The sequence below is a fragment of the Pseudoliparis swirei genome, chromosome 10, assembly GCF_029220125.1.
Source record: "Pseudoliparis swirei isolate HS2019 ecotype Mariana Trench chromosome 10, NWPU_hadal_v1, whole genome shotgun sequence".
In the NCBI taxonomy this organism is placed as follows: domain Eukaryota; kingdom Metazoa; phylum Chordata; class Actinopteri; order Perciformes; family Liparidae; genus Pseudoliparis; species Pseudoliparis swirei.
The window spans coordinates 4,643,396-4,670,199 of NC_079397.1; the positions used below are offsets into that span (position 1 = coordinate 4,643,396).

The 26,804-nt window shown below is 43.5% G+C and overlaps 1 protein-coding gene across 2 annotated transcripts in view; it reads left to right on the plus strand.

Annotated features, from left to right (window-relative positions):
- lhfpl3 (LHFPL tetraspan subfamily member 3) overlaps positions 1-26,545 on the plus strand; it is a 33,509-nt gene extending 6,964 nt beyond the window's left edge. The window contains exons 2-4 of one of the 2 annotated variants that reach the window (XR_008833081.1): positions 21,355-21,607; positions 23,850-23,907; positions 24,854-26,545. Coding sequence is in view for 1 of the 2 variants with exons in the window: in XM_056425330.1 (XP_056281305.1) it covers positions 21,355-21,585; positions 23,850-23,872 (254 nt within the window). In the remaining variant the exon portion in view is untranslated. The remainder of the gene's footprint in view (positions 1-21,354; positions 21,608-23,849; positions 23,908-24,853) is intronic. The other variant, XM_056425330.1, reaches the window with a different exon arrangement.
- Positions 26,546-26,804: the final 259 nt, after the last annotated feature.

Below are 26,804 nucleotides of genomic sequence, written 5' to 3' on the forward strand. Positions count from 1 at the left end.
AGGAAGAGGAGGTTTGCTCCTGGTATAACCCTCAGACCCGCAAACTGAAGCAGACGTCACGAAAGCTTGAACGCATATGGCGTTCAACTAATCTCGAAGAATCCCGCTTAGTTTGGCGAGATAGTCTTAAAACATATAAGAAGGCCCTCCGTAATGCCAGAGCAGCCTATTACTCATCAATAATAGAAAAATAAAAACAACCCCAGGTTTCTCTTCAGCACTGTAGCCAGGCTGACAGAGAGTCACAGCTCTGTGGAGCCGAGCATTCCTATAAACCTTAGTGGTAATGACTTTATGAACTTCTTTAATGAAAAGATTTTAACTATTAGGGACAAGATTAATAATCTCTTGCCCATAACCAGTGCCAATCTGTCCTCAAGTGGAATGGCCTTGGAAACCGCTGTATGCCCTGGTGTATATTTGGAGGGATTTTCTCCTATCAACCGTGACCAATTATTTTCAACGGTTTCTACTTCGAACACGTCTACCTGTCTCTTGGACCCCATCCCGACGAGGCTGCTTAAAGACGTTTTGCCTTTAATTGGCGGCTCTCTATTAGATATTATCAATGTGTCTCTGCTAACAGGCCACGTACCACACTCCTTCAAGGTGGCTGTTATTAAACCTCTCCTGAAGAAGCCCACTCTGGATCCAGAGGTATTGGCTAACTACAGACCGATCTCTAACCTCCCCTTCCTCTCCAAGATCCTTGAGAAAGTGGTCGCAAATCAGTTGTGCGACTTTCTACATCATAATAGTTTATTTGAGAAATTTCAATCAGGATTTAGAAAACACCACAGCACCGAGACGGCACTGGTGAAAATTACAAATGACCTCTTAATGGCAGCAGATAAAGGACTCCTCTCTGTCCTGGTCTTGTTAGACCTTAGTGCTGCATTCGACACCATTGACCATGACATCCTGTTACAGAGACTGGAGCAGTCGATTGGCATTTCAGGCACGGCACTAATTTGGTTTAAATCCTATTTATCAGATCGATCTCAGTTTGTATTTGTAAACGATGACGCCGATAACCACCAACGTTAATCACGGAGTTCCACAAGGTTCTGTGCTTGGACCAATTTTATTTACCTTATACATGCTTCCTTTGGGCAATATTATCAGGAAACACTCCATAAACTTTCATTGTTATGCAGATGACACTCAACTATATTTATCGATAAAACCAGAGGAGAGCAACCAACTCTGTAAAATTCAAGCATGTCTTAAAGACATAAAACATGGATGACCTGCAACTTCTTGATGTTAAACTCAGACAAAACCGAAGTAATTTTAATCGGCCCTGAGCACCTCAGAGATCAATTATCTGGTGATGTGGATTCTGTAGACGGCATTGCCCTGGCATCCAACACCACTGTAAAGAATCTTGGCGTTATCTTTGATCAGGACTTGTCCTTTAACTCCCACGTAAAGCAAATCTCAAGGACTGCATTCTTTCATCTACGTAATATTTCAAAAATCAGGCACATCTTGTCTCAAAAGATGCAGAAAATTGGTTCACGTTCGTTACTTGAGACTGGATTACTGCAACTCCTTATTAGCAGGCTGCTCTAATAAATCTCTTAGGTCCCTCCAGTTGATCCAGAATGCTGCAGCTCGTGTTCTCACTAAAACTAAGAAAAGAGATCACATCACTCCTGCACTAGCTGCTCTGCACTGGCTCCCAGTAAAATCAAGAATCACTTTTAAAATTCTTCTTAACCTACAAAGCCTTGATTGGTGATGCTCCATCATATCTTAAGGAGCTTGTCGTACCATATTGCCCCACTAGAGAGCTACGCTCACTAAATGCGGGACTACTTGTAGTTCCTAGAGTCTTAAAAGTAGAATGGGAGCCAGAGCCTTTAGTTATCAAGCTCCTCTTTTATGGAACCAGCTTCCAATTTCAGTCCGGGAGGCAGACACAGTCACCTCGTTTAAGAGTAGACTTAAGACCTTCCTCTTTGACAGAGCTTATAGTTAGGCTGAATCAGGTTTGCCCTGGTCCAGCCCCTTGATATGCTGCTATAGGCTTATAGCTGCCGGGGACGTTTTAGGATGCACTGAGTACCTATCTCCTCTTTTTCTCTCCTTAAGGATGAATTTTCATCTCTCAATCACACGTTACTAACTCTGCTTTCTTCCCGGAAGTCCTTTTGACTTTACGTCTCATGGGGTCATCGGACCCTATGAGACGGCATAGATCCTATCTGCCTGATGGATCGTCTGGGTCGTGGAATTCCTGCTCATGACTACGCCACTGTCCTGTTGAGACTCCGCCCACTCCTCCTCCCCACCGCCATCTGCCTGATGGATCGTGGAGGTCTCCATCGTGGAATATGCCTACTATGAACTATTCATACACTCTGTCATATTCATTGAATGTATTTTAACTCTAAATCTGTCCTTCTGTACACATTACATCTATTGCATCTGTCCATCCTAGGAGAGGGATCCTCCTCTGTTGCTCTCCTCCAGGTTTCTTCCCTTTTTTTCCCCCTGAAGGGTTATTTGGGAGTTTTTCCTGGTCCGATGTGAGGTTTTGGGGCAGGGATGTCTACGTGTACAGATTGTAAAGCACTCCGAGACAAATTTGTAATTTGTGAAATTGGGCTATACAAATAAACTGAATTGAATTGAATTAACTAAATTTCATAACCAGAGCTTCAAGTTGTTCTCCAGGGATGGATCCTACGTTTTTGTAAACTGCCTCAATATTGTTTAAAACCTGTCATCTACAAAGTAAAAAAAAACACATATAAAACAGGGTGTGAATCAAATTGGCGTCACATAAATCTCAACCTAATTTAACAACTTCGGGAGATTTGTTCATCAAATGAGGGAATATCTTGATTTATCCTTTAATTTCTTTCACACTTTACAATTATGTTGTTGTTGTCGGATGAATTAAAATACTATCTGTAATTTTTCACAACCCTGATGACCTTTATGGTTATTAATGGCTCATTATTTATATATATATATATATATATATATATATATATATATATATATATATATATAGTATTAAGTGATTTATTTACCACTAATAAATAGTTACGATTAAAAAAACACACTTTTAAATAGCTTAGGAGAAAGTGCCGGTGAAGATGAAAACAGGATGCGTGTTGCTCAATAATAACCGGCTTCCTGTGGGCAGTAAGTGGCGTTAAGTGGTCTCGCGTTCAACGCCAAAACCAGAAAGTCCATTTGGTCCATCTGGAGGTTAAATTCCCTCGATATATCAGAAAGAAGTGTCCAGCATTTATTGAGATGGCGCGGCTGTGTCCAGTCGCCGTCGCGGCAGCTCCGCGGAGATTGTGCGCTCTTTTAGTTTTTGTGTTTATTTTTAATATTTTCTTTGCCACAAACACATCGGCACTAACAACATACGACCGCAGCACACTTTTGGACATAAACTTTTGCGCAAAACAAGGGTTTTTGTCCACTTTTTCCATCGATCCAGCGTGGCCGGCAGAGATTGTACGAGCGAACCACAACAACAACAGTGGAGCCGCTACTACGGGGGACGACGAAAACATCGAGGGAAGCGGAGCGGATTCGGAACAGACTGAGAGTTCAAGCCCACCGTCCACCTTTGCCCAGCATCCTTCTTGCTAACGTCCAGTCTCTGGAAAATAAGATGGATGATTTTAGGGCAAGGATCAGATTCCAACGGGACATGCGGGATTGTAACATCTTTTGTCTGACGGAAACTTGGCTGACCCGCTGGTGCCGGATCGAGTCATATGCCCAACCGAGTCCTTCTCTGTTTTCCGTGCAGACAGAACGGAAGAGTCTGGTAAATCTAAGGGTGGAGGGTTTGCTTCATGACAAACAACATGTGGTGTGACCCCAAGAACATTAAGACTCTTTCTCGTTCCTGCTCACGAACCTGGAACATCTGACGATCTCATGCCGTCCATTCTACCTTCCCGGGAGTTCAGCTCGGTCATCACCACAGCCGTCACATTCCACCACAAGCGGACACCGACGTAGCACTATCGGACCTACATGATGTGTTATGTCGGCATCAGAACAAGTATCCCGCGCGGCTGTGGTGGTGGCTGGGACTTTAACAAGGCAAACCTAAAAAGTCATGCCGAACTTTCACCAGCACATTACGTGTGCTACCAGAGGAAAGAACGTTGGACCACTGCTATACGCCATTCTAGAGAGGCTACAAGGCTGTCTCTCTCCCTCCGTTAGGGAAATCAGACCATGCCGCCATTTTCTGCTTCCGGAGTATAAACAAAGGATCGCGGGAAGCGGTAGTGACGAGGAACGAATGCGGTGGTCTGACCAATCAGAGGCTGAGCTACAGGACGCTCTACGTATCGTCGACTGGGACATGATCCAATCCAGTTCCAGTGACGTCAGCGAGTTCTTGAAGTAGCAATGAGCCTCATAGCAACGCTTAACGGACACCATCGTCCCCACGGTAAAAGTTAGGGTCTTTTCTAACCAAAACCGTGGGTTGATAGATCCATCCGTGAAGCTGTGAACGCCCGTTGCTGCCTATAACTCCGGTCTTGTATCCGCAACATGGACGAGTACAAGGCAGCGGTCTATGGACTGAGGAGGGCGGTGAAGGACGCCAAAGGAGGTACCGAGACAGAGTGGAATCACAGATGGAGCAGCGCGACACCAGGCGCCTATGGCAGGGGCTACGGACTATCACAAACTACCAGAGCAGACCCGCGCAATGGTGAGTGCCGACGCATCCCTAGCGGACGACCTGAACTCATTTTATGCACGGTTTGAGGCTAGCAACAACAGCGCTAGCTCGCCGCTAACAACAACACCGTTAAGCGTGGCGAGGTGAGTTCTACCGCTGGGGATGAACACACACTCTCTGTGACCGAGCACAGTGTGAGGAGGGCTCTGTTGAGGGTGAACACCAGGAAAGCTGCAGGTCCAGATGGCATATCTGGGCGAGTACTGAAGACCTGTGCTAACCAGCTAGCTCCAGTGTTCACCACAATATTCAACCTCTCCCTGGCTGAGTCCGTGGTCCCCGCCTGCTTCAAGAGATCCACTATTGTCCCTGTGCCCAAGAATGCTTCTCCAGCATGTATGAATGACTACCGACCGGTGGCCCTCACCTCGGTGGTCATGAAATGCTTTGAGAGGCTGATAAAGGACTACATCTGCGCCTTCCTCCCTTCCTCCATGGACCCGCTGCAGTTTGCTTATCGCCCAAACAGATCCACGGATGATGCTGTCTCCCAGGTACTGCACACCACACTCTCTCATCTGGACAGCCAGAGGGGGCTATGTGAGACTGCTGTTCATTGATTATAGTTCAGCTTTCAACACCATAGTCCCTCCAGACTGGCCGGCAAGCTGATTGAGCTGGGACTGAACACCCCTGTGTGCTTGGATCCTGGACTTCCTGACCGCCAGGCCACAGGTGGTCAGGGTGGGCAGACACACCTCCAAATCCCTCACCCTGAACACAGGATCCCCAGTGTTGCGTCCTCACCCCGCTACTGTACTCCCTGTACACACATGACTGTGTGGCCAGGTTCAGCTCCAACACCATCATCAAGTTTGCGGATGACACAGTGGTGGTGGGCCTGATCTCCGACAACGACGAGAAGGCCTACCTGGAGGAAGTTGCTGATCTGTCACTCTGGTGCCAGGACAACAGCCTCATCATGAATGTCACCAAAACTAAGGAGCTGATTGTGGACTTTAGGAGGGCACAACAACAGAGGACGTACTCACCACTGGGGATTAACGGGACTACTGTGGAGAGGGTGAGCGGTATAAATACCTGGGAGTCCACATCACCGAGGATCTGACATGGTCAACAAACACAGACACTCTGGTGAGAAAGGCAAGGCAGCGCCTCTACCACCTCAGGCAGCTGAGGAAATTTAAAGTTTCCCAGAGGATCCTTCAGTCCTTCTACTCTGGAGCTGTAGAGAGCGTCCTGACAGGAAGCATCACAGCCTGGTTTGGCAACTGCTCCGCTCAGGACAGGAAGGCTCTGCAGAGAGTAGTGCGTTCGGCTGAGCGCACTATTGGAACTACACTCCCACCCTGCAGGACTTGTACACCAGGAGGTGCAGAACCAGAGCCGGCAGGATCATGAAGGATCCTCACCACCCCAACAACAGACTGTTTCAGCTGCTGCGGTCAGGCAGGCGCCTCCGTAGTCACGCTGCAAGAACAGAGAGACTGAGACGGAGTTTCTTTCCTCAGGCCATCAGGATTGTGAACTCCGACCTCACCAGGACCCCCACATAGACCCACACAACTGCCCCTCTTAGGCACACACACACACACACACACACACACTTACTGTAAATATTGTGTTGTTTTTTATTTGTAAATAGTGTGTACTTGTTGCCCTTGCACATTCCTGCTGAGCATTGCCACTTTCATTTCACTGCACACCCTGTGTGTGTATGTGACAAATAAAACATCTTGAATCTTGAATCTTGAATCTTGAGCTGCTCGTAACGCTGTGTTATTGTTCCTCTGACAACACGACGGCCCCGGTTGCCTCGTGTTGGATGCACGAAAACACAGTTCGATAACAAAGCGTCTGACCGACTGATATTATGACATCGTACGAAGGCTCGGTTGTGTTGGAATTCAATTTGACACCTCTTCAGAAAGATGTGAAGCGGAACCGGGACGTTCTGCTCCTCGGAGAGAGAATGAAAACTGATGCAGGGAAGGTCTGAATGTTGAACAGCTGCTCGTGTTATTAATTTCCATTTAATAATCCAAAAAGAATACATGTGTAATCCTTTATCGCCGTCGTGTCTCACGCATTATTAAGGCTCGCAGAATCAGTAACTTCGTTGAAATCACGTCTTCAAACCCATTTTTTTATCGAACAGCTTTTAAGTGACGTCGTCCTTTTATGCAGTTCTTTGGTTCCCCTCATTTAGTTTGTCTGTTTTTTTATTTTATATTTGTATGTTACCATTCTATTTGTTTTGCCTTGATTCTCTGGAGAGCACTTTGTAAACTCTGTTTTTAAAGGTGCTATATAAATAAAGTTATCATTATTATATTCTGCATTCCTGACGAGAGATGCACAACAAGGACAAGAACTTCATTTAAGTTTCTCTTTGTATTAATTAATTCCTTTCTTTGAAAGTTGGACTTGTATTTAAATTCACAAAGAAAGGTTGAGAGTAGATCTCTAATTTTATTGTTTTTTATATTTCTTACATTTCATGTTAAACATTTCATATAATAATCGCATATCGTGTAAATTTGGCACAATTATCCACAAACTTTCCGAAAGAAGAATCTCACCCCTGAATGGAAATACTCTAAATTTAAATATACATTAAATACATACAAGTGAGAGTATGCTGGCAACTATTGGCAAAGAAAAGCCACATAAATGTGAGCTCTGTGCACATTTAGCAGAGCGCTAATGAAATCATCGCCCGGGCTTTATCCTCTTACACATATCATGAAGGACCTGAGGAGCCTGAGAGGCTTTACAGTGACGTAACATGGCCACACATGAGACACACACACACACACACACACACACACACACAGAAGAAGCTATTAGCAGAGTGTCCACCTGAAGGTTTCCTAGATGAAACCCTGTGCCCTCCTTTTCTTTTACTTCCTCTCTCCACTCAGTTAAGTGCTCGGCTGGTCCTCTCGCCATCTACCCTAATACAGCAAAAAGGAACAAAAATCTATTATTTTTGTTGTAAAGCTCAGAGAGGTCGCAGTTATAATGTTTTTAGTAGAAAATGAAAAACAACAATGCAGAAGGAGGAACAAAAGAAATAGAGATGTTGACTCATGCACATTCAGAGCCAGCCAAGTTCACTGAAGCTCAGACCTTAAACTACAGACTAATTCTGAGCCTGAGGATCAAGAGAGTGGATCACCTCCTTCAGCTGACGAGGCTTTTAAAGGGGCAGTAACCAATCGGGGAGCTCGGGCAGCCTCGAACACTTTCAACGTCTTTTGACGACAGAAAAGTAATGAGTGAGAAGAATAGTGGAGCCACTTCATCAATCATCAGAAATTCCACGTAAATAACTATAAGTTGCAGCGACATTGTGCTTTCTAGAGTTTGGCGAGTTTTATTTAGTTTCGATCGCATAGCAACGAGTCGTCGAGGCCGTTAAGCTAACGTAAGTCTTAGTATGACGGAAAAGAAAGCGTAAGCTAATGTCAACATCGCGGCTGTGTTTGTTGAGGCAGTTAAGCTAACGTAAGTCTTAGTTTGACGGGAAAAAAAGCATAAGCTAACCTCAACATCGCGGCTGTGTTTGTCCGTTTAACAAGGATCATTTGGTGTTAGAATCTTTCCTCTCTCGATATATATATCTATTTTTATTTTATTTTAATATTGTATATTTATAAGAGTAAGACCAAAAAAAGGTGAGAGAGCTAAACGAAGCTAACCCACTGAAACTATTGTGGGTAATAGAGCTAAAAGTTGACGGGGCTAATGCAGCTAACGGAACTAAATGAACGTGTTTAAAGTTTTTTTTGCTTTCCCTAATTACGTGGTTTTGTAGCCTAAAGTTGTAAAAATAAATCTTTTGTTTTTAACGTAAAGCCGTCTATAAAAATACGCTGTTACGAGCGCCACGAAAAATAAAGAGAATTTGTGTCCCTGCACATTTCACGACTATTTCACAGAGTTCTGTGAGACCGTTTTGGTCCTAGACATTTGATCCCATCTTCACCAAAGTTTGTTGATTACATATTTCAATAATCCTGGGGGGAAAGTTTTATATATATTTTTTAATTCACAATATCCTGTAGTCTATTTAACATAAAACTGCCATAACTCTTGAACAAACGTAGTCGTGTGTGCACATTTACTCTGCCATCTAGAGAAGAAGAAGCTTCTCATGGAGTTGAATTAGAGTGAGATAACAATGAAATATCCTTTTGAACCAGAATCAAATAAATGCAATAACTGAAAAAACATTGCACCGATATTGCCTGGGTCACTTTGCCCCCCTTGAGCCATTAATTTGCCGCTTGTTGATGAATGAAATGTCATCCCGAGGTGATGATGAATTTGTCTTTTATTAGCCGTGGCGTGATCGACAGATGGGGCTGCAGGAGGGAGGCTGGTGTCTCTGACGAGGGAATCGCAAGGTATTTAGAGCCTTAAGTGTGACTGACAGGTTTGATTGCACACTAGTTAGAAAGTGGAATGAGCAGAGAGATGAGATTATGTCGTACGAGTAGAAGAAGAAGAAGAAACTCTCAGGGCTGACAGATGAAAATTACCTCCAGAGGTTATCATGCTGTGATTTTCATGCACAAAAAACCCCTGGGGCTCAGGAAGTCGTATTCTCGATCATTTAATAATGAAAAAGCTGCACTAATCAATATTGTGTATATTAAAAAAATGATGAAATCACAATGTGACATGTTAATGTAAAAGGTTCAGCGTGACGGAGCGTTTTAATGTCTTTCAGCTCATTGTTTTGGTTTCACTGCTCCAGCTGTTGCTTTCTCATTGGTGCTCATCATTACTGCATTTTCATTTTTTTCTTTTACTCAGATTAAAGTGCTAAACAACAGCACAGGGGTTGCTGGAGTAAAAATATTGCACACCCAGAAACACAATCAGATGGCAAGAGGGAAAAAGAAAAGAAAAATTCAAAATGTCTACGGTTGTAATTTTAGAGAAGAGGTGTGAGACTATTTCCTTTTGTTTACATTAAGTGAGTTTATGTTTTGAGCTTGTGGAACATAAACTGGTGGACATACATGCTGTTTTACTGCTATATTTTGTTTTAAATGCTTTATTTAACACTTAATCACACTTTTACTGCACTGTTCTGGACATTTGCTTTATAGGGACAAACATCAGAGACCTCACGGGCTCGCTTACCTCTTCATTAAACCGTCTACGAGGTAAACGGTGTATTGTTCATGCTGTCACACAATTGCTAAGAGGAATCTCTCAGCATCGCTCAAGAGTTAAACCAGTAGTTACATACAGCCTTAATATGCTTGCAGGAAGCAGCACAGGAGCTTAAAAAGCAATGTGTTCCTTCTCAGAAGCATCCGATATTGATTTCTACAGCGTTCGCCAGAAGCACGTCTCCATGTTTCATGAGACCAGCCCCGCTTCTCTTTCGTCTGGAGAAACGGTGCTGCTTTGGAGGTCCGTTGGCATTTTCCCAGAGCTGCGTTGCCCTTTTAAATTGGCGGGATGATGATGGGATCGTGTCCAGTTGCCAGACGGAGGGAGCCGACGGTGAAGCCGACGGGGAGATAACGAGGCCTCTGCAGGAGTCTCTGCAGGATGTGGGCTGTGCACGGAGCTGTGGGGCTAAATAACACACCTCATCAGGTGCTAGTTACGCAGCAGCAGGAGAGCTAACGGAGAGCGGAAATGAGAGGCGAGGAAGACGAGATAGTGGCACAGTTTGACATCTCCGGTGTGTGTCAGGGTTCGTCAATCATGGAAAACCTGTAAAAGTCATGGGATTAAAAAAACGGTTATTTCCTGGCCTGGAAAAGTCCTTTAAAACAAATTTAATCCCTAAAGTTTTGGAAAAATCCTTGAAATTTGTCCTTTTCACATGTTCATTTACGCAGTTTGATTAAAAGACTAAACTTTTATATCAATATTTATTCTTTTAATCAAACTATTGTTTCTCATTCATTTGTGTCATTCTTACACCGCGATTTCACCAAATGTTTGGTCATGGAAATTTGGTTTAAAGTCCTGGAAAAGTCATGGAAACCATTAGTCAACATGTGTATGAACCATGAGTGTGTGTGTGTGTGTGTGTGTGTGTGTGTCTGTGTGTGTGAGTGATGCAACCCGCAGTCATCCGATGTTGTGTTGTTTTCCTCTTTTTGCGACAGAAAGATGTTCCCCCTCCGCTTGTTGTTGTGTTATCCTTCTTGTGTTGCGTATCCCTGAGGAAGCGTCACTCAACAGCTCGGCCCGCCGCACAAGGAACAAGTGACAAATCCCCCAGCAGGGAAAAGTGATAATCTCGAGGAGCATAAACTCGTCCCAGAGGAGGACACAATGCGCTCTGTTTTTCATGCCTTTTTAAGTCCTATATGGGAAGCTTCAGAATAACATTAACTAACTTAAAAAAACGTAACGTTTTGGGTTTGTTTGCTGCTTTTTCAGCACGATTACATGAAAAAACGACAAGCCTGATGCGCGTAGAACTCGGTGGTGGGGTGTAGCAGAGGAGAAGGAAGACACATGTACATTTTGGAGGGGATCCGAAATCACGGAGCGGACACATACTTTATTTTTTCGCTTCCATTGATATTGTGCGTAAGGGCATTTGGCTTTTAAATGCAGTTCTAGTTCTTCAGAGTTATGAATATCAGCCTGTGTCTCCATCATGGTGGATTGTATGGTTTGTATTCATCCACATTAATTTAAAAAACCCGACATTCTTGAGTTTAAAATCATCGTTTTCTATCCGTTTTATTCGCTCTTATTGTTATTATTAGCATTATTTACATCCTGGCTCAAGCTCGGGTGATCATCATCATCATCATCAGGCTGGACTTCATCCCGCTGGCAGTGTTTTTCTAACTGGTGTAAAATGAGCTTCAGATTCTTTGAAAGCTGTTAGAAACCGTCGTGTCGAGAGCATGACTCAAGTCCTCCACGCCTCATGAGGATGTGGAGGATTAATGTATTTAGTGTAAACAGGATGGTGGAGCAGATTTTAACCCCCCCTAACCCAACCTGCTGCCCAGGCCTTTACCCCCCCCCCCCTATGAGGAGTCCTCAAAACCCTCTGACGACTAGAAACATTCATGCAAAAGTTCCCCAGCGGAGGTGAAAACAAGACGAAAGACAAAATACAAGAAGACGCCGTGTTATGGGATCGTCCTGCGAGAGCTATTGAGAAGCTCCTAATGATCTCAGGCAGGCACGTGCACAGATAGAGCCCTAGTGGTGCTCAAGCACCAGCCCCTTTGCCCTGGATGAGAAAAGTGCCCTTTTTGCTGGAGACACATTTTTTTTATTCATCCGTATTTAAGAATAAAAGTTACTCTCTCTGTCATCAAGTCCCCCCAAATGTGTTTTAATATCCGACGGGGCATTTATTTGAGTTCTTGTGAGAATTTCGCCCCGACTCGCTCCGCGGCGCAGTAGGGGCGAGATCCCCCTAGCGACGCTGGCACTCAGTGGCACCTCAGTGGCAAGTCTGTGGCAAGTGCCGCTCGGTGCCAGTACTCAGCGACAACTCACTGGCACCTCACTGGCACCTCACTGGCACCTCACTGGCACCTCACTGGCACCTCACTGGCAACTCACTGGCACCTCACTGGCACCTCACTGGCAAGTCTGTGGCAAGTGCCACAGACTTGCATAGATAATGTATTTTTTTAGACTTACTTAAAATATGCAATACGATATTGCTGTACAATACTGCTGTACTATATTGAATATTGTTTTGCTACTACTACGTTTCACTGTAATATATAACACTTATATACCATGATATGTATAATGTACCCGCCTTTCTTTAATAATAATAAATATATAATTATTTTTTTTACCATGTCATACTGTTATACCTCCATGAAATTCTCCTTTGAGGAGATGCCACTGTTAGTCTAAAGTTTAAGCACTGGCACTCAGTGACACTTGCCGGCACTTGCCATCAGTTGCCAGCAGTTGCCAGCAGATGCCACTACTAGTCAAAAAGTGCCACTACTAGTTAAAAAGTGCCACTACTAGTCAAAAAGTGCCAGCAGACGGAGGGTCGGCCGCAGTGACGAGTCTGCGACGATTTAGTGACAAGCTTCACTGAAGTGCCCGGACAGCGGAAGAAATCACTTTCATGATCACAAAATGGAGGAGCTGCGGTTTAGCTAGATAGATAGATAGCTAAAATAGCTAGATACACAGATGGATGTGTGTATATATATAAAAAAGACACTAATTAATATATATATATATATTAATTAGTGTCGTTTTGTAGACACTTACTGACAATATGCAATAAGATAGTGCTGTACATTACTGCTGTACTATATTTAATATTGTTTTGCTACTACTACGTTTCACTTCGTAATCTATTACACTTATATACCATGATATTGTAACGTCTCGGACGTTATGGCACTGATGACACGGAGACGGACGACGTTATTAATCCTCCCTTTATTGGGCATCCACCAACACATACAGCGTGTTCCTCTCAGCTTAGCAGGTCGAAAGTCAACAACAACGGTTCCCGTCAACCACCCTTAACTCCCGTTTTCCGACAGGTTAACCCCGCCTCCCCTCTACTCCGCCAATCACAGGCACGCCTCGACCAGCATGCACGGTGCCACACTTTGATTGACAGCCACTTCACAGGGTCGCTACAATATATTACAGTGAAACGTAGTAGAAGCAAAACAATATTAAATATAGTACAGCAGTAATGTACAGCACTATCGCATATTGTAAGTAAGTGTCTACAAAAGACACTATATATATATATATATCCATCTGTGTATCTAGCTATTTTAGCTATCTATCTATCTATCTATCTATCTATCTCGCTAAACCGCAGCTCCTCCATTCTGTGATCATGAAAGTGATTTCTTCCGCTGTCCGGCACTTCAGTGAAGCTTGTCACTAAATCGTCTGATTGCACTTCTCTGAGGACACAATGCGCTCTGCTTTCACCTTTTAACTAGTAGTGGCACTTTTAACTAACTTAAAACGTAACGTTTTGGGTTTGTTTGCTGCTGGCACGATTACATGAAAACTGGCAACTGATGGCAACTGATGGTGGGGTGTAGCAGAGGAGAAGCAAGGGCATTTGGCTTTTCACTGCAGTGCCAGTGCTTCAAACTTATGAATAACAGTGGTCTCCTCAAGGAGAATTTCATGGAGGTATAACATTAATTTAAAAAAAACGACATGTTTAAAATCATTATATATTGTTATTATTAATTTACAAAGCTCGGGTACATTATCATCATCATCATGGTGAAATGAGCTTCAGATTCTTTGAAAGCTGTTAGAAACCGTAGTGTAGCAAAACAATCCTCCACGCCTCCATGTGGAGGATTAATGTATTTAGTGTAAACAGGATGGTGGAGCATATTTTAACCCCTAACCCAACCTGCTGCCCAGGCTACCCCCCCTATATAGAGAGTCCTCAAAACCCTCTGACGACTAGAAAAATTGCAAAAAAAAAGCCAGGAGGACAAGTCTAAAGACAAAATACAAGAAGACGCCGTGTTATGGGATCGTCTGCCAGAGCTATTGAGAAGCTGCCAATGATCTCAGGCAGGCACGTGCCAGATAGAGCCAGTGGTGCCAGTGAGTTCTTGTGAGAATTTCGCCCCGACTCGCTCCGCGGCGCTCACGAGACCCCCCCTCCTCTCCCTCCCCCCGCCGCGCCCCTCCCTCCTCCACTTCCTCCTCCGCGCAGTGCTCCTCGCGCCACCAAACGGCATGGACGGATTAAGAAACCACGGGCCCCTGGGCCTGGACGTGTCAAGGGCCCCCCCCCCCCACCCGCAAAAAAAAAAAAAAAAAAATGAAGTACAAAAATAAATAATAATAATTTAAATATATATATTTTTTTAAACATCGCTAACAAAACAGTCCGTATGGAACAACGATACCGGAGCTGAGCAGACAACATAACGCGAATTATATGACCATGACATGAATGACTTAAGCCTAGCATATACCGGCTATGGCGCATCGTGTCATATCATCATATTCATATCAATACAATGTTAATAACAGCGACGTCACGCGCGGAGGCTCAGGCCCAGGGGCCCCCTGAGCTCATGGGCCCCCTGAGCTCACGGGCCCCTGGTTCCGGTTGGCTCGTTCGGTAATCCATCCCTCAGTAGGACTATTGGGGCCCTGTTACTGACATGAATGACTTAAGCCTAGCATATACCGGCTACGGCGCATCGTGTCATATCATCATATTCATATCAATACAATGTTAATCACAGCAACGTCACGCGCGGAGGCTCAGGCCCAGGGGCCCCCTGAGCTCATGGGCCCCTGGGCCCGGTAGGCCCGTTGGTTAATCCATCCCTGCCAAACGGGTGCACCTCCTTCTCCTCTGACCCGCAGCATCAGACACACAGGTCGTGACGGTGTTTGTCCCCTGACGTTGTTTTGTGATAAATCAACCACAACATTAGCGCTGCTGAAAACATGACGTCACAACTGGTCCGACGTTTCCTAAAAAAATAAACAAACAAAAACTCCGTGATTTCAAAGCCTCATCCAGCTGTTTACTGACGTTAGTTATGTTTAGAGAATAGAGAGAGGGAGAGAGAGAGAGAGAGGGAGAGAGAGAATTCAAGAGAAAAGAGAGAGAGGGAGAGAGAGGAGGAGGAGAGAGAATTCAAGAGAAAAGAGAGAGAGGGAGAGAGAGAGAGAAAGAGAGAGGGAGAGAGAAGAGAGAGAGAAGAGAGAAATAATTCTTATTCCGTTCTATTCAACAGGGGCTAGTCTAGGATTTGCGTGGCCAGACTGAAAAAAAAATCATAAGGCCTCTCTTGTTCAGAGGGCCGGGCCAAATGTGGAGGCGGGCCGTATCCGGCCCGCGGGCCTTAGTTTGAGGACCACTGCTCTTGGCTGTTGATGTCTATCAATATCGCTCATTTTGAAAATGACGCCAGAGGGCAATACGGATCTGTATCAGACCAGGAGGGCAATACGTGACCATTAGCCAATCAGACCGCTTTTACTGTCATTGCTATATAATAATTCATCTTTATTCATAAAGAAAATGTAAGCTAGTGGTCTGATGCTGCCCAGAGGAAATGCAGGTCGAGGACAGCTCCATCAGTGTAATGCTGCTAATGCTTCAACTCTGTCAGAATTTTTTTTTTTTGGCATTGGGTGCCCTTTTTTTTGGTTTGAGCACCTGCCCCCCAAAATGTCTGTGCACGTGCCTGATCTCAGGACTTTATTCCACTTCAAATGTTGGCTGTGGGGGGTAAAAAAGTACTTTCCAAAACTCCCTGGTTTACAATTTGAAAGCTGAGAGGCTCTTAATTGGTATTTCCGAAAAAATGTCACCAGAAACAGAAAATCCGAGGACAATAATGAATAATAAGTGATATTTTGGTTTTTTTTTAACTAAAAAGGGACCAGTTATTATTCTTTTTTTCTTGCTTTTCAGGTAAAAACATCTTTCTTTTTTCTGTTATCCACACATGAGTGGCCAGCAGACTGCAGCTACATCCCGCTCATGTTTGATCCATTAGACGTTGCAGCTGCCGTCGATACTTCTGTTCCACCGCCGCTCGCTTCCACATGTTCCCCCGGAAGAGGGGCGGGGCTTTTATAGATTTCCCATCGTGGGGGAGGAAGAGGAGGAGGAGGATGGAGAAGACGGTTGATTTATCCTCCTCCTCCTGAGTCAGGCAGCGGGACAAGGACACGGTGACCCGTTTAAAACTGGGATGAGCGCGGCGTGTCCGTGGATGTGCGTCTGAGTGATGTTAGAGCGTCTGAGTTCATCGGGGATGGCGACGAAGAGGAGGCCGACGCTCAGGCTCAGGTCTTCATCATACATCACCTTCTGTTCTGACACCTGGACGTCGTTGTTTGAGGGTGAATGACGCTCTGATGCGCCTCCTTTTAGAGAAGAGACGCTCCTGTGAAGGTTGAAACTCTCTTTTCGGATGAGAGGAGAAGTGATTAACTTTGAGGATGTTTAGTGGGGTCACTGTTGGTCCATGAAAGTGCTGAAATGTAATACGTCTGTAGTTTGGCGATGTTAAGGATATTAAAGATATTATAGATAGTGAGACTTCACACTTTAAAAGGTTCTTTACTTCTTCCTGAACTATTATTTCAGCAGAGGATTCAATCTTTACTTATTATATTCAATTCATAGCCCACGGATCCCCTTTTCTGGTGGTCTCTGCAGGTCTAAAGTGAGACCACATCCATTAGATCCACTTCTCAGCGGGACAGTTAATTTCCAACATCAATCAATAAATTAATCAATCAATTAATAAATAAATCAATTCAGCAATCAATAACCTCGTAATGGACGAGGAAGCTGTTTGACGACTGCGGCGTTTTAGCATAAAACAGACGTGACATCCAGAATGTATTTATGTCTGTGGAAGAAGAAGAAGAAGAAGAAAGAGGGAGGAAAAGAAGAAGAAGAAGAAGAAGAAAGAGGGAGGAGAAGAACAAGAGGGGGAGGAGGAGAAGAATAATAAAGAAGAGGAGAAGAAGAAGAAGATGGAGGGGGTGAGGAGGAGGAGAAGAAGAAGAAGAGGAGAAGGAGGAAGAGAAGAAGAAGAGAAGAAGAAGAGAAGGAGGAAGAAGAAGAGGAAGAACAACAAGAGCAATCCATTGGTGGGAAACATGACGGCTGTTATTGAGTATAACTGTCTACCTGATACTTTTACCTGTTGACATGACCTCTGACATGACCTCTGACATGACCTCTGAATGGGACGACGTTCACGGATCACGGTAGCGAGGCGTCTCCTGGACGTACTTTGACGACCCCAGCGGTCCCATCGAGCGGCTCGTGAGGAGGCGCACCACGCCGCGAGGAAAACACGCCGGACAACGTGAACACGGAGAAACGTGTTGACGGGGAGACGGGATCAAAGAGCGCGTAGTGGGAACAGGAGGACCACGTGGAATACTAATGAGCTCTGGGACACCAACAAGAGCTCCGGCGCCACAGCAGAGGGTCGTTATGAGATCAGCTCAGCAGGGGGAGTCGAGACGGGGAGCTGTGTTTACGTCCCAGTGGACTCGCTGGAGGAAGAGGAGGAAGAGGAGGACGCTCTCTCGGGTCCGACTGACGCGTCTTGTGGGTTGACGGCTGCTTAATGGTCTGCGATTTTAGAAGGTCAGGAAACACAAACTCTTGACTGTGTGTGTGCGTGTGTGCTGGACGTGTGTTGTTTCAGTGATGTTTCGCTGCCACCCATCAATGCTCTTCCTCCCCTCCGAGCTTGCCGGTTGCCATGGAAACGCCTCTCCTCCGCGCTGCTGCTGCCGCCGCCGCTAGCGTCCTCGCCGCTCTCTCCCTCTCCCGAGAAGTCTCCAGGGTCGAGCTGCCTTCTTCTTTTTCTTCTTCTTCTTCTTGTTTCTTCTTCTTCCTCTTCTTGTTTCTTCTTCTTCCTCTTCTTGTTTCTTCTTCTTCTTCTTGCTCCTCTTCTTGTTTCTTCTTCTTCTTCTTCTTGTTTCTTCTTCTTCCTCTTCTTGTTTCTTCTTCTTCTTCTTGCTCCTCTTCTTGTTTCTTCTTCTTCTTCCTTCTTCTTCTTGTTCCTCTTATTGTTCCTTCTTCTTCTTCTTCTTCTTCTTGTTTCTTCTTCTTCTTCCTTCTTCTTCTTCCTCTTCCTTCTCCTCCAGTGGAAAATATATAAATACTTCTCGTTTAAATCGTGTTACAAGTGAAGCTCGACATTCTTGACCTTGGAAACAGCGGTTGACAAAACAACTAGACTCTACGGTGATGAAAGGAAAGCTTGACCTGCTACGAAATGACCTCTTTGGTGAGTTTGTCGACAAGATGGTCTCAAACTTTTGAGCCAAAATGCATGAAAAGAAAAGCAAAAAAAAAGAAGAAATAATGCATCTGGAAGTCCTTGAAAAAGCTACAAAAACAGCCAGTAAGTGAACGGAGGATTCTTGGTTTAAGATGGTCCTCATCGACTTTCCTCCGTTGATCTTCCTCAGTAAGACAGAGAGCTCTCTCTTTGTGTTCACATCCTCATCAGTGCTGCAGAAAGAGAGCGAGATAGAGGAAAAGGCCCGAAAGAAAAGATGAAAAAAGAAGAGGACATGCATCTCTGGAAGATGCTGAAACAAAGCGCAGAAAACCCCCTCGGCTCGACTTCAAAGGCAGGCTACTTTTTTTTTGGGACGGCTTTTGTTTTTCAGGAAGAGAAAAATAAGGACAACCGTTAAAAGATTCAGAGCTGCTGGAGATGAGTTCAAGAACGCCGCCGCCCACTTCTGAGGACGCCAAGAGAAGAGCTCAAAACTCAAACGGCGTTAATGACAACTGGACCACGTGGGGCTTTTTCCAACTGCTGAGCCACGTTGAGCTTCAAGGCAACTTTTTTTTTTAAGATTCAAGGATGCTGAAATTGAGTTCAAGAACACCATCACCGGCCCTCCAACGTTATTCCTCATTTCACCGCTGAGCCACGACCACGTCGGTGGGATTTGAGCTTCACTGGCGGCGCCCGTGCAAAAAGGCCTACCGCGTGCTTTTCTTCAGTCTGGGATGCGGCGCATTATCCCGTTTTTGTCGGATAAGTCTCAGGTTCCCACCACGGCGCCGAGGTGTTGTTGCAGTGCCGAATGCTCATCCATTCAAATTCCCACGTGTCAGGCGGCAGGCAGCACCGTCGCCATGGCAACGCAGCATCTCCAACCAGACGATTTTGGATCCCCCCCGACCTCCCACTCCCCAACATCTTCTAGAGCTCAGAAGAAGAATCAGAGGCAGCTTTGATTAAAGCTCTTCTTTTCTTCTTTTTTTAACTCACTACATAACAATGACAGTTTTCCGGTTGTATGATTGAAGCTCGTTGGACCGACTTCAAACGAGGCGCCGAAATCTGAGGCGACGTCGGTGTCTCTGGTTTATCTGTAACGCAGGAGGGAAACAATACCTCCACCCAGGAGGATTATCAGAATAACTTTTATGCAGATTATGACCAAGATAAATATAAAAAAAGGCTTTGTTTCTGTGCCACAGGGTTTTTACAGAAGAAAAGGGGCCACTAGACGTCTTTAAAAAATCCCAATTTGCTAACTAACCTTTGAGCACATTCTCCCGTCATCACCTGAAGAGGCTTTGAGACATTATTATATCAATAACTTAGATTATTTACCTATTTCTCTTTGGAGTGGCAACGTTTACCCTCCCCTAAATGATGAACGTCATTTCAAACGATCACACTCGTCAATAATTTCATGATAGGAGGAAAACAAAGAAGCATTTTAAAGAGTCGTCAAGTGTATGCATTTAAGATTATTCAAGTAGAAATGAATATAAACTTGTTATTTTAAGAGTTTTAACTAACTCGTGGAGCTAACGGTTAGTTCAGGGCTTTTTAACGTTTAGCTAACGGCTTTTTAACGGTTAGCTAACGTCTTTTTGTCAACTTTGATCTGAAATGGAGAATTTCGAGTGATGAATCCGGCTTTCTTCTTGTAAACTGTATTGTGTAAGAACTTTACAGGCATAGCAGCAGCAGCCTAAATAAGGGGGGGCGGGGCCTGAGTTTCTACGACGACGCCAGGCTTAAACAAAGGTGTGTACATCCTTGAACCGAGGTCAGGTGTTTTTCTTTTTATAATAACTCTCCTTCGCTCTCTGCTCAGATTATTAGATTCTAAATTTGATCCTCAATCAAATTTTTACGACGCTCTCCTCTCCGTCCCCCAAAACTAGCGCCTGACACCGAGTTACTTTTTATAAAGCTGGCCAATAAATTGAGTGAGGGCCGCCTGATGGCTGAGGTGGCCCCGGGGGATGAAATAAAGAGCGGTTAACCTCTCGTTCGTGTCTTTGATGTTCGGTCCTCCGAATCTTTAATGGACACTTTCATCCCCTTCATGTCTCAGTCGAGCTTCATCGGGATTCTACGCTCGTGACTCGCCAGACGATACTTGCATGTCTAGAAATGGTTGTTGGCGGAGTGGTTTGTTCAACATTAGGCCGTGCGTCAAATATTGATCGTGTTTTTGTCTTGGTATTATGTAAATGAAGTTTTGGGAATAAGGAAGGACTCCATTCCAGTATTTAAGTGAGAAAGAGAAAGAGAGAGAGAGAGAGAGTGAGAGAGAGATTTATTCCGCCCCAATTAACACCCATTAATTTAATTTGCCATGGACCACCTTACTCAGCATACAGAATGAGCCCTCTGTAACCCACAGTCGCACACCTCGTGCACTCACACCACAAAGCAGACAGCTACAGCTGGGCTTGTGAAATGTGTGTCTGTGTGTCTGTGTGTGTGTGTGTGTGTGTGTTTGTGTTTGTTTAAGAGCGAGAAATCAAGGGCATCCAAATACACGATGGGGAAGCTTGAGAAACATTTGATTGGCAAACGTATCCCGTGTGACCTCCATGTGGAAGGACAAGCTTCTTGAGTCTAAAAAATGTCACAAAACACAGAAAAATGTCTTTCACTATTTTCCCGGAGCCCAAGGTGACGTCTTCAAATTGGACCAACAATCAAAAAATAGATAAAATGTTAATCTTAACTCCACTAAGCACACTTCTTTAACCCTGACTGAGCTCCTCATAGCGTCCAACATGCATCCCTCCCCAGGGAGCCAATTAAAAGCCCTTAAATGCTGACGCTGCCTCCTCCTCCTCCTCCTCCTCCTCCTCCTCCTCCTCCTCCTCCTCCTCTCTCCTCCAGGAACATGTCTGATTCTGGGCTGCCTGATCTACCCGGACGGCTGGGACAGCGACGAGGTGAAGCGGATGTGCGGCGAGCAGACGGACAAGTACACGCTGGGCGCCTGCTCGGTGCGCTGGGCCTACATCCTCGCCATCATGGGCATCCTGGACGCGCTCATCCTGTCCTTCCTGGCCTTCGTCCTGGGGAACCGGCAGGACAGCCTGATGTCCGAGGAGCTGCTGGGAGACAGTAAGAGGACCAGATCCTGATGGTTTGTTGGGCGGTTAGAGAAACCTCAACCGGGTGCTTTAGGCCTGGGGGGTCCAGCTCATGTTCACCGTGCGCCACATCAGCATCATGGCCGCCCTCAAAGGGCTGGACCCGAAACATATAAACGTATAAACTACTCAAACATATTGTTAAATAACTCTCTTTGCATTGGATTGTTGTTTATTCGAGTGTAGAAATATTGTAACAATCTTGAAGCTGAACAAAGGTCATTATAAATCACCTTATCACTAATTTACAATTTAAAGGCTGTTTTAGTATTTATTGTTTTCTCTCGGTTAACTGTGCAATAAATTTTAGAATCCAATAAAAATGGTGTGGCCTTAAAAATAAAATATAAAAAATAAAAAATATTGTAACATAAGAACATTTCTCTAATATTATAACACAAATCCATTTAATTTGAAACCTTCAAAATAAAAGCACTGTATATTTTTCTTTTAACCCTTGTGTTGCCTTCGGGTCATTTTGACCCGATTCAATATTTAACCCTCCTGTCGCCTTCGGGTCAATTTGACCTGATTCAATGTTTAATGTCGGTGTTCTTTCGGGAGTCAACAAACAAACATAAAGTACCTCACACTTAAACCTGGAGATTTTAATAGCTGGGGTCATATTGACCTCAAGGGTAAAATATGTTAGTAAATATAAAGGTAACAAGAGGGTTAAACATTGAATCGGGTCATATTGACCTGAAGGCGACAGGAGGGTGAAACATTGAATCGGGTCAAATTGACCCGAAGGCAACACAAGGGTTAAATGTCTTGAAGAAAAGGTGATCATGTGTCTTTCACGCCGTCGGGGGCCACATAAAGTGATATGGCAGGGCCGCATTCGGCCCGCGGGCCTTGTGTTTGACACACTGCTTCAGACCAAGACCAAATACTTTAAATGGCTCTTGATTATTTAAATTGCTGTTGTTCCATTTTCTTTTTAAAGGACTAGTTTCCTTCCTCTGTTCAGGGACCTTAACGACGTAGCTGGATCGGAGGTTTGATTACAGAGATTTAAAAAATAAACAAACAGTTTTATGCTAAACTAATTATTTGTATTGTGCTGACCTTTCTATAATATCAGCTTTGTATTTTACCACTTCAAAGCTCTTGTAAATATATGCATAAGCCAAATAACTTTTTTGTAGTTGTTTTCTTTAATTGTTTTTACTTTTAACACTCAAGTCTAAAACTCAAAGTACTTTTGGTGCTTTTCTTATTTCACGGTAATTCATGGAGATATTCAGCCAAATTGATATAACAAAATAAAAAAAGAGCTGTATTGCAAATTTTCATTTGTTTTCCAAACAAATGAAAAAAGAGACAAACAAAGTGCCTCGAAACTTATTAAAAACTAACGGGGCCCGAATGTCTGCATGATATTCTACAGTCGACCAGAGGAGCGAATTAAAGTCTTTAAAGTCACGAGGCTCAAGTCCAAACTCAGTCTTTGTGTGTGTGTGTGTGTGTGTGTGTGTTTGTGTGTGTGAATACATTAAATTACACACCTGATGTGTGTGCTTAATTGGACGTTCCATTAGAGCTTGGCACAGTAACGAAACGTGCAGTTCAAAGACACCTGGGAATCCTGAGACGTCCCACCAGACCTCGTTTCCTCTTTGCATGATTTCCCACGCTCAACTTATTCATTTTCATACATTAGACGGAGCAGCTGCCCGCCGCGACCCAAGGAGAATGATTTAGACGGCGAGGAAAGGAGGCAAGGAGATGAAAAGCATTTGGGAGAGAGAGAGAGAGAGAGAGAGAGGTTAATTGAAGCCCGGGGATGCTGGACAGAGTCATGAATTACTAATGAGTGTTTACACAGCTGGCTGCCAGTCAGGCTCAATGAATCACAGCCAATCAGCTGGGACACGACCGCAGAGGGGTAATGAGAGAGGAAGAGGGCGAGAGAGGAAGAGAATGGGCAGAGGACGAGAGGAAGAGGATGAGAAAGGAAGAGAATGAGAGGATGAGAGAGGAATAGGGTGAGAGAGGAAGAGGATTAGAGAGGAAGAGGATGAAACTTGAGAATAAAAAGTGGGCGTGGTTTAAATGGGACGTCTTAGCTCGTGGTCCAGGAGGTGGAGTGACACCTGTCCAGCGTTTTAATTGAAAGCAGAACTTCTGTGCAATGCTGCCCCCTGCTGGTGAATAATGATATCAGTTATTGTTCCCTCTCGATACTAAACTGATTTCTCTCTCTTCTTTCCTCCCCCCTTCATATCACAGAGAGCGGCAATAACGCCATATAATATCTGTTGATGGTAAAGCAGTCGCTTAAATACAGGTAAGGATCGAATTTTATCACAATATTGTTGAAACATACATTTTATGCTACTACCAGCGTTTTTGCAGGTACAATTGTTCCGGAAGAAAACCACTTCACCATTTTAATATCCGGCTTTCTCCTTTTATTTCCTTAAAAAGACTGAAAACTAGATTTCGAGGTGGTGTATTTTTACATAATATTACATGACTACATAAGCAGCAATTGAAAGTAATTCTTAGTTATATTATATATATATAAATATATTAAATAAAAAGCTCAGTGAATGTGCTTATCGGGTTTTTTTAAAGGGCGACTTTGTATCTAAAGAAATAAAAGATATATCCGCAAATAAATGTAATTAAACTTTATTATTATACACACAGAGGCTTTGTTGTTCAAGCCGTACTCGGTTGATTTAAGTGCGATTTAAAATCCTCCACGGTATAAAATAACAAATATAGTCACGTAGAAGATATGCACTCAAGTTATTAAAACATGATCAATTTAACCATAACTTTTGCTGTATTGACTTGTATTTTCTTGCTATTTTTTTCAAACATTAAATCATTGAACCGCTGCAATATTACAATCAATTTAATTTATGGTAAAATGAAATGTAATTGTTCTTTATCTGCAAGGCACCTTCCAGTTGATGCTGTATTTATGATAATAAAAGATGATTTAATTTTTTAAAAACTAAATAGCTGTTTAAAAGCAAAAGAGTGCATTTATTTTTTTGTATTTTTAAGCATTTTTGTATATTTTCCAAAATAACTGGATGCTGTAACTGGGCTCCACGACTCACACATTTATAGACATTTAATCTTTTTATTAAAAGCACTAAAACACATTTTGATTTATTGTCTGAAACATTTAAATAAAGTGCAAACAAGAGTTAATAAAGCTCTCCATCCATTCGCCACTATTGATTCACTGGATAATAAATCAATCTTCTGGCCTGCAGGTGTTGCTGCCTCGACGTGACTTCACTTCAGGATACGGCTTCCCTCTCCCGGTCCCCCCTGTGGCCGGGATGCAGAGCCGATGATGTTGGGAAAGAACAGATCAAGGAAGAGGGATGAGCGGAGGTCTGGAAGAGGCCACACAACCTTGGTGAAGACCAGGATGCTGCTTGTTCTCTCTGAAACCCCCCAACCCCCCCCACCTGTAAAATATAGCCGACTCATCCTTGGAGGATGAATCCCCCAAAAACACCTTCTCAAACACGAATGTCCGTACGTCATCGTCACATGAGCCGCTCACACCGACGTTAGTGTCCGTGTGGCTGTGAGGAAGAGTCGGCGCATCATTTCGGTTAACCCTTGTGTTGCCTTCGGGTCATTTTGACCCGATTCAATATTTAACCCTCCTGTCTCCTTCGGGTCAATTTGACCCGATTCAATGTTTAATGTCGGTGTTCTTTCGGGAGTCAACAAACAAACATAAAGTACCTCATACTTAAACTTGGAAAACAATATTAATTCTAATAATTTTCTGGAGATTTTAATAGCTGGGGTCATATTGACCTCAAGGGTAAAATATGTTAGTAAATATAAAGGTAACAGGAGGGTTAAACATTGAATCGGGTCATATTGACCCGAAGGCGACAGGAGGGTGAAACATTGAATCGGGTCAAATTGACCCGAAGGCAACACAAGGGTTAAAAAAAAAATATATATATTTAAAAAGGCTCTTCATGTGATAATTCAGCTCCAGGATGCAGACGGCGGAGCGACGGCTGCTCAAATCTAATCAAATCATAGTATCCAGACATCAAACTCCCTGCCAAGGAGATTGTCTTTGACCCCTGGTTGACCTTTGACCTTTGAAACAGTGTTTTGTCATATTTAAATTGTTTGATGTGGTGGGTTAGGGTATCAAAAAGGTAGTAAATAGAGGTTTTGATGGCCAAGACTTTGCAAAACATGTATAAAAAATAGGGAGAAAAATATCAATTGTATGGAGTTTTATAATCTGTATAGATATATGTGGATTACGTCCCTGTGCTTTGTCTCGACTTTGAAATGTGCATTATTAGCCGTGCCATACGTCTTGTAATCTGACAGTTTTGTGACGTCCTCGAGGAGGAAAAGCTCGAGCCGACAGGAAGTGACTGTTTCAGGTGGTTTTGTTTCCACACGGGGAGGAAGCCTGTAAAAAAGAAACACTTTTAAAAGCGGAAAGTTTCACACTTTGGGATATATGCTTATTATTACTTTCTGAATTAGCAAGACGGTAATATATTGTGACCAAATGGTGTATTGTACATGTTTTATACTCGGAAGTCTTCTGTATTCTTTTTCTAACACCATGCCACTAAAGCTCAGCAAAAAAACCATAACAAATGTGTTAAAACTGGACGGAAGAAAAGCTGCAATTATATGTAGAAATCCCAAATGTTGCACCGTAGAGCGGCCTTCACACTTTGGTTTTATACGGATCAAACAAACCTGTAATATTTATATTTCATTAGTTCCCTTTAGGGCGGCTGGGAGGAGGATTAGTCACAGCGACGTTGTGAACGTGCCTCCTTTGTTGTTGTTGTTGTTGTTGATTGAATTATTTTTCTTTCAGATTCTGATGGAGAATTTAGTCTGGATTAAAAGTGAAACGTAAAAGAAATGTACACATTTATTAAAGAATGTGTGCGATACTGTTTTAAGGGTTGACTTTATTTTCTCTTCTAAATATTTAATTGCATATAAATTAAATAAAACTTAGTCCAGAGGTCCTGAGCTATTGAACGTGTTGGAATGGGCAAAATATATTTTTATGTCACATTCAACATGTTTCAACTACACCGACATTCTAAATTAGGCCATTTTAAAAGACTTTAAAAAAATTAGTTAATGGCAAACTGACTTTGAAGAAAGTTTAGAATGCAATTTAAATCTAATTAAAGTGTAAAAGTATAA